This window comes from Diabrotica undecimpunctata, chromosome 2 (assembly GCF_040954645.1).
Source record: "Diabrotica undecimpunctata isolate CICGRU chromosome 2, icDiaUnde3, whole genome shotgun sequence".
Classification (NCBI taxonomy): Eukaryota; Metazoa; Arthropoda; class Insecta; order Coleoptera; family Chrysomelidae; genus Diabrotica; species Diabrotica undecimpunctata.
Window position 1 is genome coordinate 90,374,383 of NC_092804.1, and position 14,185 is coordinate 90,388,567.

The 14,185-nt window shown below is 29.6% G+C and overlaps 1 protein-coding gene across 1 annotated transcript; it reads left to right on the top strand.

The window, feature by feature from the left end:
• Positions 1-4,540: 4,540 nt before the first annotated feature.
• LOC140434728 (uncharacterized) lies at positions 4,541-12,065 on the top strand. The gene is made up of 6 exons (XM_072523206.1): positions 4,541-4,696; positions 4,898-5,071; positions 5,170-5,271; positions 5,386-5,529; positions 5,607-5,829; positions 6,527-12,065. Exons 1-6 carry the CDS (start codon positions 4,632-4,634, stop codon positions 6,548-6,550), a joined length of 732 nt encoding a protein of 243 aa, XP_072379307.1. The 5' UTR covers positions 4,541-4,631; the 3' UTR covers positions 6,551-12,065.
• The last annotated feature ends 2,120 nt before the right edge of the window (positions 12,066-14,185 follow it).

Consider the following 14,185-nt stretch of genomic DNA (forward strand, 5'->3'; position numbering starts at 1 on the left):
ACTTCTTCTTTTGTATTGAGTATATGCCCCTCCTTATCGTTACATAGTCCGATCCTTGGTTTAAATTCTTTTCTTGCTTTATTTTTATAGAATTTTCTTGTTTGATTTTCCTTTTTTAATGCCTCAAGTTCTTCCAATATTCTATTTTCATTACTTCGCCTTTTTCTTCGATGGATGTACTTCTCTTCTCTTCTGAGATCTTTATATTTTTGTTCTTTTTCTCGGGTTCTTCTTTGCTGCATCAGTTTATATGCATTGTTCTTTCTTCTTGTAATGTCCTCGCACTCAGCATCGAACCACTCATTGCGTGGTGGTGGTCTTTGAGGCCCTAGAAGCTTATTTGCTGCGCCTTTAATGTAATTTTTACACACTTCCCATTGTTCATTAATTGTTAGATTCTTTTTAGTTATGTATTTAGTTTCGATATAGTCTTGAAACCTTTCTATTCTTTGAGGGTTTTTGAGGAGTTCAATATTAAGGCGCCTTGCTTTGGTACTTCTTCGCATTTCGAGATTCTAGCCCGAATTCTTGTGCCAACTAGAAAATGATCTGAATCAATATTGGCGCCTCGATAGGTGCGGACATCCATAAGGTTGGAGAAGTGTCTTAGCATCTATGAGCACATGATCAATTTCGTTGTTCGTTAATCCATCAGGCGAGGTCCAAGTCCCCATATGTATTTTTTGAGTAGAAAACATGTGTTCCTACGATCATGTTCTTTGAGGCTGCGAAGGTGACTGCTAGGTGTCCATTCGAATTAGTATTATTATGGAGACTATATTTACCAATGTGCGGTAGATATATTTCTTCCCTTCCGATTTTTGCGTTCAAATCACCGATTACTATTTTAATCTCATTTCTGGGACAATTGTCATATGTTCTTTTTAAATCATCATAGAAATTGTCTTTTTCTTCGTCTTCCTTGTCCTCTGTTGGGGCATGTACATTAATAGGCTAATATTAAAAAACTTGCCCCTGATCCTTAAGCAGCTCATTCGCAGATTTGCAGTCAATATTAACAAAATTTATATATATATTTTTCTTCAGATTTATAATGTAGAGATTAATAATAACAAAAAATTAATCTTAACTTTATATATATATATATATATATATATATATATATATATATATATATATATATATTTATATTAATATAATTAATTAACAAATAGGTAATCTTAAATCTGCATTAAAAACAAATGTTAAAATTGTTCTACGAATTAAATGTATTCCACAATTTTGTAAAAATATAATACATTTTTAAGGCCACCCCTTAAAGGCAGGCCACACTAGGTACAAGAATGTGTATGACATGTTGCGTTTGGTCATATTGATGATTCTGATATATTTGACAATATTTGAATTGTCAATATTCTTATTTTATGATTAAATTATACACAAATACTAAAATAAGCAAATTTTGACTAATACTACTAGTGAACAATAAATAGTACTTTGTAAAAAATAAATTATATTCTTTAAAAACCAATAAAATTAATGAAATCAACTCAGTTCACGAAAAATCGCAATAATGTTGTATTTAGGCAATAGTGCGAGCACCGCCAGATCTTTATTTAACATAAGATATCATAAAACACTCTAATTCAATTCCAGGTTATACAATTCAAAGAATTTCAATATAGTTTTATTGTGATCCTTTTTAAAAATAATTATAATTTCTAAACATAAAACTATAACTATTGTTCAAACAATAAGCCACTTTGTACTAAGCAGTATCCCACTCGATTGTAGAATTCTCGTCCAACATTAGCTAGAATGCGTGGCTTTATTTTTGCACACTTTTCAATAATTCGCATTTTTTTGCTTCAATATCTGTAAATTGTTGGTCAGAATAGATTTTTGATTTTAGATGCCCCCAGATAAAATAATCGTTTGAAGCTAGAATCACCCGATCTCGGGGGCCACTTAATATTACAGGCAGGTCCAATCAAACAATTATTTAAGCTGTTTTTAAGGAATTCCTTAACCTCCCAGTTATTGTGTGTACAGCACCAATCCATTTGAAGCCAAATTTCTTCTTCATCTGGAGCTATTTCTGCAAGTCTGGGTAAAATCTCTTCTTGTATCAAGTCTAAAACCTTTTTTTAATTTAACTTTTCGTCATAGAAAAATGGTCCAATAATATTGTGTTTAAATATTCCTAACCATTTATTTCTCGACGATATTGGATATAGCTTTTGTGTCGACCAAATCCTATGATTTTGAACATTTCGTTCATTATTGAATGTAAATGTACATTCGTCATTAAACAAAATGTTTTTTAAAAATTGTCTGTCTTCATTAGCCCTATCTAAAATTTCATAACGAAATTCCGCTCGTCGCTCAGCTTCTTATTCTCTTAGATCCTGATGACATTGAAATTTATATGAACGGAATTTATTTCTTTTCAAAATTTTTAAAGCCGTGGAATTAAGAATATTAAACTGGTCTGCAAAGATCCAACTTATTTTAGGATTTTCTACAACTGCTACATTTACTTCATTTTGATTTTCTAAATTTCTTAGTATCTCATCAATATTGTTTGTACAGGTACAATTAGAAAACACGGTCCCAGTTTTTTCAAAATTCTGTAAAATCCTTTGAATTGTTGAATGACTTTGAATTTATCTATTGGGATATCTTATTACTATTGCCTGAATAAAACATTTTTATTATCGCTACTTTCTCCTCAACTGAATACAGTTCTTAATCAACTATATTGTTTTTAAACAATAAATCACAAAATTAAAATTTTGTCAATTCAAATATTGTTAAATAATATCAACAATATCAATATGACCAAACCCAACCTGTCACATACACGTTCTTGTACCTCGTGTGGCCTAACTCTAAGGGGTGGCCTGAAAAATGTATTATATTCTTGCAAAATTTCAGAATACATTTAATTCGTAGAACAATTTAAACATTTGTTTTTAATACAGATTCCCGTCCTCTACAAATAGTTTCGTTTCTTATGACTTTTAATGTAAAATAACTAGGAAATTATTAATTAAATCTTAATTTAGAAAAAATATATTGAATTTTTATTAATTATATATCCCATGCTCTTTCCCGATTTATTAAAAAGACATAAAAACAGCAGAATTTAAGTTATTTTACATTTTTGAACTTTAATTAAATCTTAATTTAGAAAAAATATATTGAATTTTTATTAATTATATATCCCATGCTCTTTCCCGATTTATTAAAAGACATAAAAACAGCAGAATTTAAGTTATTTTGCATTTTTGAACTTTAATTAAATCTTAATTTAGAAAAAATATATTGAATTTTTATTAATTATATATCCCATGCTCTTTCCCGATTTATTAAAAAGACATAAAAACAGCAGAATTTAAGTTATTTTGCACTTTTGAACTTTAATTAAATCTTAGCTTAGAACAAACATATTGAATTTTTATTAATTATAATCCCATGCACTTTCCCGATTTATTAAAAAGACATGGCAACACTGCCAAACGTCACAAATTTGTTCTATGAACTTAAATTGACGGCTCATTATAGCTAACTTCAATGGGACCAAATGTGAAAATCGTCCTAGCTTTTTTACAAGGGTCAGTTTAGATTTTGTTACACGTTTATACGTTTATTATCACGTTTTTTTATGAAAAATAAAAATTTTGATTTTCAATTATACAAAATTTTATTCTTATTACTGCTTTTTTACCAGCGTTAGGTTAGATTTGGTTACGTTGGTTTAGTTTTAATTTCATGTTTTCCTATGAAATATAAATATTTTGATTTTTAATTACATTATAACATTTTTTATTCTTATTACTGCTTTTTTTTACCAGTGTTAGGTTAGATTTGGTTTATTGATGTACATTTTTAATAATAAAATAAGACGATGATTAACGGGTACTCGTTTTGGACGTGGTTATTAAGATTGTATCCACCTGTTTTAATTAAGGTAATTTTCATGAAATTTTTAGATCTTTTAAAGGTTAAAACTGGCAACAATGTCAAAAGTACATAAAATTTAACTTCTTGCGCATGGCCGCCATATTGTTTTGAAATATTGTGAGATTTAATATGTTTTAGTAACATTAATTTCTTTTCCAATGGAATTATTCTGTCTTCCAACTGATGGATATTACCAATACAATTAAAGAGTCTCTGAAAATATATAAGAATATAGACGTGACGTTATTACTTTATTACACAATTTTACCTGGAAAGTAACTTTGGACATACGAAAATGTTCTCTAAATTGGATATCGGAATAACGTGGAATGGTATATTCGAAATAATTTTCATTCCGTGTTATTTCACCTCGCCCTTCTGGAACATTTTGAGGCGCATCCACTAAATTCACCACGGCATTCGCAACTTGGGGGATAATATCGTCCCCAAACAAAAATGCTTCAAGAATATTATCCATTTTAGTTGGGTTAATAAAAACAAAAACAAAGCAGCACGCACAACTGTCAAACGTCAGTCGTTCACCAAACTTTAATTCTTAGCATTAAGCGCTGTGCAATCGGATTGAAAGCGGACTAACCTGGTGAACGCAACCATTTTCGCCATTTTGTGTGTTTACATATTTTATGTGACAAGCAAATTTTATTTTAAATTTTTAAAAGTCATTTACCTACTATTTTAGTAAAATGCCATTTAAGTGTCTTGTCTGTGGTCGCGGAAGTTCGAAGAGCGAAACGTTATCACTTTTCAAGTAAGTTATTTTTTATATGTATGTTTTATAAATATTAGGTTATGTGGTGATATCCAGTGGAGGCGTTATAGTTGTTACTTATTTAATAAATAAATAAATTATTATGCATTATACTGAATACTAACAATTTCCATTAAATTTTTTGTTTTTTTTTATTAAAATCATTGCATAGAATTTTTCTTACTATTTCTTTTTTCATAGATTTCCTTTTGGGGAAGAAAAAAAAGAAATTTGGATAAACATATTTCAATTAAATAAGAACAAGCTTTCCAGATGGTCACGTATTTGTTGTGATCATTTTGATCCAAATGATCTTATCACGAAATCTGGCTTTGTTCGTCTAAAAGAAAATGCAAAACCATTAGCTATACCAAGGTGGGTAATACTTTTATTAAATTTTTACATTGGTATTTAATATTTATATAAATTTTCTGTTTATTGTTTCTTCTATATTGTTTTCTCTTTGTATACAGGTCTTCTAAAGATGTTAAAGAGGTGGTAGGAACTAAAGCTTGTCCTAGTCCATCAGACAGCCACAATTTAAATTTCGAAACTAGAGAATTTCTTACTGGAAGGTATGTAATAATTCTAAACCAACTGTATACAGGTTAATCATATTTTAAGCTTATTCAAATTCAAATTTATATTTGCAATGAGTTACATTCAAAGTGTATTAAATATTTTTTCAGACAAATATCCAGCAGCTCAACAACACAAACTGCTAGCAGTGAACGAACTTTGTCTGCCTCAGAAACTGATGAATTCTTGGGCAAGGAAAATATCGAAGGGCATGCTGCAGATAGAGAATTAGTAGCTAAAAAAATTAACAAGAGGTAAAATTCATTTAATTTTTCGTTTGCATTTATCCTTGAATAAGCAATTTTTCTTTCATTAATCATTTTATTTTTAGGAAGCATTATGTGGGGGATTTTTCCATGTCGGACTTGGACTGCTCAAGAAAAAGAAAAAGGTACATGGAATCAGTAGACATGTATATAATAAAAAAAAATACACAAATTGACACCCTAAGAAAATCTACCAAAAGATGGAAACAACGAGCAACATTCAACGCATTGGTGAAATCATTAAAAGAAAAACTGTATGTTACAGAAAATGCTGAATCTGTGTTGTTGGTAAGTTTTCTTTCACATATTCTATAAAGAACAAAATTAAATTAAAAAATTTATGGGAAACTCCCAGTAGTTGGCTGTATACCATTGTTTAAAAAACTTATACAGAAGCAAAACACTTCACATTTGTATATAGGTATAAAACATTTAATTTAAAACATTTTTAAAAAGTGTGATCAAAATTTACACAAGTGCATAATGTGACGTTTTCAATCTCGTTCAGATCATCCTCAGTGCCTTCTTTTGTAATTGAAGCTAACACTGTGAAGATATAATTCTTCTTGAATTATATTTCCTGTCAGCTCAGCCAGTTGGTATTTGTCATTTTAACTGACAAGAATCACATGTTCAAGTCGAGCAAAGGAACATGTTGCTCTTTAAGTATTAAATCTTTATCCAATGTCATCGACATATGGTCACCTTAGAATTTAAATTTTGAAACATGTAAAACCATATATTGATGTCACAGCTATTTTTTTAGTGGTTTCAATTACAAAAGCAGGCACTGAGGATGATCTGAATGAGATCGAAAACGTCATGTAATGCACCTGTGTCAATTTTGATACAACACTTTTTAAAAAAGTTTTAAATTAAATGTTTTATACCTACATACAAATGTGAAGTGTTTTACTTGTGTATAAAATTAAATTATTATTATATTTTATTTTTATAATTATTTTTTTATTTTTTATTGTTTTAGGCCTCTTTACCAGAATCAGCCTAAGCATTGTTTCAACGATTTTTAAAGGATGCCAAATGTGCCAAATATTCTCCAGAATTAAGGTCATTTGCACTGACTTTAAATTTTTATTCAGCAAAAGCCTATGATTTTGTAAGAAGAGCTTTTAATAATTCATTACCACACCCATCAACCATAACAAAATGGTACCAAACTGTTGATGGTGCACCTGGATTTTCCAAAGAAGCTTTAAATGCTTTGAAAAACAAAGTTGAAGAAGCAGGGAAGCAAAATAAAACACTTGTGTGTAATTTAGTGCTGGATGAAATGTCTATTCATAAGCAAGTGGAATGGGATGGAAAAAAATTTACTGGCTATGTAGATTTTGGTACAGATATAGAATCTGATAATGTACCAGAAGCAAAAGAGGCACTGGTGTTTATGTTAGTAGCCTTAAATGACAATTTTAAAGTGCCAGTTGCATATTTTTTAATTGACAGTTTTTGTGGATCAGAAAAAGCATCCTTAGTAAATCTTGGTTTAAATTTTATTTATGATTCAGGCATAAAAGTCTATTCATTAACTTTTGATGGTGCTGCCAACAATTTATCAATGGCCAATGCTTTAGGTGCTAAAATATCTGCAACAAATATTGAGCCTTTTTTTCTACATCCAATAACTAAGGAGAAAGTTTTTATATTTTTAGATGCGTGCCACATGATTAGGTTGGTTCGTAATTGTATGGGTACATTTGTTTATAGTAACGTAAAAAATGAAAAAATTGAATGGCAGTATTTAAAAAATCTTGTTGACTTGCAATATGATGAAAAATTACATTCTGCCAATAAATTGAGGTATCGGCATTTGAGATGGGGACAGGAAAAGGTGAGGGTAAACTTAGCTGTTCAAACCCTAAGTAAAAGTGTGGCAGATGCTTTGACATATTGCAACAAAGAAAAAAACTTTAATCAATTTAAAAATTCAGAAGCTACTTCGGAATTTATCATGATTTTTAATAATTCATTTGATATATTTAATAGTATGACATATTATTCTAAATACTCGTTTAAACATTCTTTAAATATTAATAATGAGAAGAAAACTTTTGAATATTTAAAAATGGCTGAGAGGTATATATGTGATTTAAAATTAAATGATATAAGTATCATATCTTCACAAAGAAAAGTGGGTTTTTTGGGTTTCATTTCAAATATCGCAAGTTTGAAAGGATTATTTAATCTTTTGGTTAAAGAAAAAAAATATTTAAAATATTTACTTTCTTACAAACTGTCGCAAGACCATTTAGAATTATTTGTTGGGACTGTAAGGGGTAAAGGGGGTTATAACAATAATCCAACTGCCCGACAATTTGAGGCAGCTTTTAAAAGATTGCTTATTCACACAGAAATATCAGGACCTAATACAGGGAATGTGAAAAATATAAATAATGTTGGCATTTTAACCGCAACATCTGCACGACCTATTACTAGTTTAGGAAACATATAAGAAAATTTAGAAGATTTTACACAAAAGACAACAATTTTTTATGAGCATGTCTATTTTCAAAAAGATGTTTTAAATTTAAGTGTTTATGTAGAAGTAATTGGATATATTTCTGGCTTTATAGTTAGAAATTTAAAAAAAAAATCATTAAATGTACAAAATGCATAATAATATTAGAAAGTGAAGAAACATTTTCAAAATTACAGTTAGTAAAACAATATAAAAATTTAACTAATGCTTCGAATTTAGTTATAAAAATATGCAAGGAGGCAGAGAAAAATTTTAGAATGTATATAAACAAAATTGAAAGTAGTTCAAAAAATTTATTAAATAAATTAATAAACGCCACAATGAATAATTTGCCTCGTGACATCATGGATAGTTTTGGTGATCACATTTATGACAGTGAACTACTCAATAAACATTGCATTCAATTATTAAATTTAATTTTAAAAAAGTATTTCACGCTAAGACTTCATCATGAAGCCAAAAAAAAAAAATTAGATGTAGATAGGCAGAATCGTATGAGAAGTTTGCTGACTAAAAGGATACTGTTTAGACATGAATAGAAAAGATCATTCCACACAAGGTAAAATCACTATTGATTTTACCTTGTTTATTTTTATGCCCACCTTATTTAAAGCTCTATTCCGTATCGTTACACTTCTTTGTTATATCTGTTTTTTTAGGTTTCAGTAACCTATATGTAGTTGATGTATGTAGTTATAGTTTCTTTTATAACTATTTTTTTACTTTTTACCTTTAATTTATTACTTCCGGAATCTCAAGTTAGTAGGCAAACTCCCGTACGAAATTTCGGACGTAGAAATATTTTACTTCGGGTAGGGACTTATTGTTAAAAACAGTTTTATTTGTATTTAAAGACAGACGTGGCAACCGCCCATGCGAAGTTTGTACGTCCGCCTAATTCATAACAGTCGTTGAAAAATGGTATTGTAAATCCGAAAGTCAAACAAAAAACACATGTTATATCCTAGTTGTCAATTCAATTCTACGAAAGTCGATGGTAAAATCCCATAGCGGGAAGTTAATCAACACTGATGATTCCCAGTTAGTAATTCAATTGCATCGGCATTTTGCCGTATAATTTAATACTTTTAAGTATGTTTTCTTCAATGTAAACCCATCTACTGTTTTTGTTTTGCGTTTAGTTACGCAAGTACTCCAAAAGTAAGTAATCTAAAAATCTAAACCACATTTTTGCATTTGACAGTTATAATTTTACCTTAACGTTTTTCTTAACTGAGTGGAATTACTTGCTTTTTAGCTTCACTGAAGATGGACTGATTAGTCCGAAAACGTTCTGAACTTTATTATAATTTATTTGGATTTTTAATTTAATTTTTTAATTAAATATACCACTTACTACAGAAGTAAATATTGAATATATGTTTTATTAATTATTTATTTTTAACCACATAAATATAAACATGTACAACTATAGCTTGTACCATCCCTAATGAACGGGACAAGCAGAATAGTACATTATAAAATGTTAAAAGCACATTTATAAAATGGCAAGAATTTTAAAATTTCGCTTATAATTAAAGCCTGGACAAAAATTTTCAAACTTGCAATATATATTTTAAAATCTAAAAATCCTTTTTATCTCTCAGAATTTAAAATTGAATTACCAGTTATATGTGGTTTTAAATTACTTATAGTAATTGGCTGTTTTTAAAAGTCTTTATTTCTAAAATTATTTATACACAATGGCTTTTTGTTTCCTAGTTGCAATAGGTTTTATAGGATTTTTTTTTATTTCGAAATATGTGTCTCGACTGTTATGTGTCTCAATTGTACATTGACACATGTACTGTCAAATGCAGTTGAAACATTTTTACTAAATAATTGAGAAGCAAAGTTTAATTTCATTTTTTGTTTATGAAAATGAATATGTTGGCTTCGCAATTTATTAGCTAAATGAAAACGTTCATTCTCTTGCAAGTTGTTTAATTCTTTAAAATATATCCATGCTAAAATGTCATTATTACTTTTCACATGATCATACTTCTCACCTATAGTATTCCCAAACAATTTAATCAAATGGATATCAGAATTATTACGATGCTGGACAATGTTGGTATTTGTACAAGGGTGTTTAAATGTAGTTTTTAAGGTATTATGGTTCAAATTACAACCTAACCGTTAACCCATTTTCAAATTCACTGGAGCACCATCAAAAGTTAAACTTACAACCTTAATAACATTAACAAAATTTAGCAAAAAAGCCAGCGCTGTTTTCCTTAATGTTTATACAGTTGATCCTGTGCCAAAATCAATGTATCCGTAACATTTATTTCTTTCGGGAACCCACTCTTGTTGATGGATGTGTATTTCATTCATAATACTACTATATACAAATGGTGCTTCAAAGTTCATAGATTTTAAACGAACATCAAATTCTTTATTGAATCCAGGTTCACCATCAACACTCTGAAACCACCTACTGAGTGTTCTAGTATGAGGAAAGCATTTATTAAAATGTCCTTCTAACATAATTATATGCAGAAGGCGAATAAAAATGGTGTGTAAGAGGAAATGCCTTGAATTCTACAAAATATTTTATTGTTAAGCCTTCTTTTTGTTCTTATTATACCGCCTTATAAAAAGTTCAGTTGGTCCACCCATTTTTTCAAGGATGTCTAATGTTTCTTTATGAACAAGATTTAGTAATATAGTTAGTTAGTATAGATAGTTAATAAGTATATCAAAACAACCAATACACTGAAATCTATCCTGTCAAAACCAAACCTAACAAGGTACAAGGGAGATCAAAGAACTGCATTTATAAAATACTCTGTGAATGCAACAATTTCTATGTGGGAGAAATCGCAAGACCACTGTCAGGATAAAGCCGTCTGTATACCAGCATTGATCTGCCATTATGAGATTTGTTTTATTTAAAGTACCTCCCTATAAAGAGAATGGTAAACGAGTTTTAGAAATTATATTTAGGTTGCATTGTATCTGGTACTATTTCCAAATCTAGGTAATTTTTAATTATCTCCAGATTTGATCCAGGTATCCTTTTGCCCTGCTTCCTGACATCTTATCCACCTTATCTTCGCATCCTTCTCCATCCATATACCTACGTAATGAAGAGAGATCAAGGATGACCTCTATGAGGCAGTTGGGGTAGTCAACATGGCTCGTGTTATGATTAAGCATGCTTGTCATTGAAGCTTATTCAGCTTCTATTTGGTGGTCTTTTGTTTTTATTTAAACTACCATATAAGTGCGTCATACGTAATCATAAGTCTGGCTGTAGTCATATATAGCCAGTACATCGGTTTGGGTTTCAAACCCCATGTTTTCCCACATATTCTTCGACATGTGGAAAGTGAAACCTTTGCTTTGTTGGTTATTCTTTCCAACTGGGCGTTACATGTAAGCTGCACATCTAATATTACTCCTAGATGTTTTACTAAGATTGATAGAGAATTTTTCCATGTCATGCTACCTACTAAGGATATTTAATATTCTTTGGAGTGTGTTGGATAGAAAATTACCATATTTTCCTCTTACCATAATTACTAGATCATCCCTCTAGGCATGTACTTCTTCCTCCGTGTGCTTCAAGAAGCGACATCAAGTGATCCACCAGGAGTGACCAGAAGAGGGGAGAAAACACTCCCCCTGTGGGCACCCCTTAGCTGTTTTGAACAAAATCTCTGCTTGCACCTCTGTGAGAATCTTCTACTCATTCAACAATATATTTTCCAGCACTGCTTTGATCTTGCCTTCAACAAAAATGATGTAAGACTGATCGGCCTGTGCGATTTAGGCAGGACATTATCTTGTCTTATTTTGTATATGCACTCCACCATTACAGTTATCAGTAATGGTGGAGTGGAGGATATTAAGTATTTATTAAGTTGTGTGCATTAATGCCTTAATTAAACTACTAATTATTTTGCAAAATGTTTTATGATTATTTCTTTTGTATGGTTTTTGTTAAAAATTTATAATCGATTTGATGTTTTTTTGTTTGTATTTAATTCATTACAACAAAATACAAAATTAGAATTCAAAAGTTTGTTGTTTGTTTGCACTCAAGTAATCTATTAATTTCCTTCCTAATTCCCTAATATAAACTTTAAAATTTGCTACATACAAAGAAATTATCGCAACAGTGAAAAACACCAGGAACGGATGAAACATGAATTAAATGAGATATGAATTAATAAAAAATGGAGGAGACGAACTGGTGCACCGAATTCTTAAACTAGTAAAAATATAGGGAACTCAAAAAATATACCGATGGAGTGGAGAAAGGGTCATCTAATAAGGATATTAAAAACAGGAGACAGAAAGATATAAGTAACTACAGAGGAATCATGTTACTGAACACCACATAGACCATATACAATATGTTGTCAAGCATATTGGGAAATAGATAAATTACCGAAAATACACTAGAGCAATATCAACCCGGCTTTAGAAAAAGAAAATCACCCATAGATGCCATTAACTTCCTAATACAGCTGATTTAAAAGTGATATAATCTTTCCTTACTATTTATAGACTTCCAGCCATCTTTCGACTCTCTAAATAGACTCCAATTCTTAATGGAAATGCAAAACTGATTAGATTTATATATCAAAATTTCCTTCACACTAAATAATAATTAATAGTCCTTAATACAATTTAAAAAATTAGAATTTTTAATCTTTAGGCAAAACTTCAATATTTCCTATTGGTAAAATGATTAAAATTCAGGTAATGTACTTTACAAACATTATAAAAATAATTTTTTCTCTTATAGACGAGAACAAAAAAAAATTATAAATATTTAATTTTAATTAAAAAAATAATTATTATCATTAAAATATAAATGAGCACGCCGCTGTTCTGGTAAACATACCTTCAACCTTGAGCGGAGATCTTTCGGACACCCGATTATATTATAGCGAGAATACGGGACCGCTTAGTCTATATATTATACGTCATTGAATCATCCATAGACGCAGTGCAGTACTACCCAAGCATGGTACAATGAATACACAAGGTATGATATTGCGCATGACATTTGACAGCTGGCCCAGGAGTGTGACGTAGATAAGATCGCCTGAACCATCTCGAACCCATTATTACAGCTTAACGTACACATTAATTTTGAAATTATGGTTAAAAAGTGATCTAATTTTTTTTTAAATGTTTTGTTTTGGTTATAATTAAATAAAAAATATATTTTCAGTAGCGTAAAACCTTTACTTCTCCTAGAGATTCAGGCGAAATATTTATTTTTGTTTTCATACATATACTAATAATATAAGTACTCTTTTTGTATGCAAATCCCTTGAAATTTAAAAATTTTCTGCATAGGAAATACTGTGAATAGGTAAATAGTAGTATTCTCATTTACTGTCACTCACTTCCAAGCAGTTTTACTGAAATAAAAACAAAATAGAGTACAATAGAGAAAAATCTGTTTTACAATTCAATATGGTATTTTAGATCAGTTATAATGAAATTTAATAAAATAAAAAATATACACATTACTATAACCTACCGATTATTATATGCAAAATTTACATATCAAACAATATAATAATATGAAAATAAGACACAAATTAGTTCAAACGCAAAACACAATAAATATCGACTTCAGACGACTTTACACCGGCAAGACAGAAAGCTTGTATAAAAACAAAAGTTCAACAATAATATCGGTTATCAATGGTGACTATTGCAAATTGCAAGTTATGAGATAATAAATATATTTTAAAGTAACTCAATACTGACTGAGTCATCTATTTTATAATAGAAAAATAATTTAGATATATGCGTACATATGTGTCTTTATACAAATGGTGTTTAGTTACTATTTGTTTATACTGTATAGTATTTTTTTTGTAAAACTGAAAGTTTTTATTTGCCATTGTATATCTGGTTTTGTACCTTTTTCAAAGTATGCTGTGCACTTGCTTGTTGCAATACTGACAATGAAGATAAAATCTTTAGGTTTCATACATTTCCTAAAGATAGTGTGACCAGAAAACTGTGGATTATATCTTGTTGTAGGTAGGATAATTTTAATTGTAATACTGCAAGAATTTGTTCTAAACATTTTAAAACTGAAGATTACCAAAGAAATCTACAACAGGAACTTTTAAATTACGTTCCTAAAAAGGGTCTAAAACTGAAACCTAA

Coding starts and splice junctions, on each gene's coding strand:
- LOC140434728 (XM_072523206.1), top strand. CDS start 4,632: ATGCCATTTAAGTGTCTTGTCTGTGGTCGCGGAAGTTCGAAGAGCGAA. Junction 5,272..5,385: donor AGAGAATTTCTTACTGGAAG/GTATGTAATAAT, acceptor ATATTTTTTCAG/ACAAATATCCAGCAGCTCAA. Junction 5,530..5,606: donor GCTAAAAAAATTAACAAGAG/GTAAAATTCATT, acceptor TTTTATTTTTAG/GAAGCATTATGTGGGGGATT.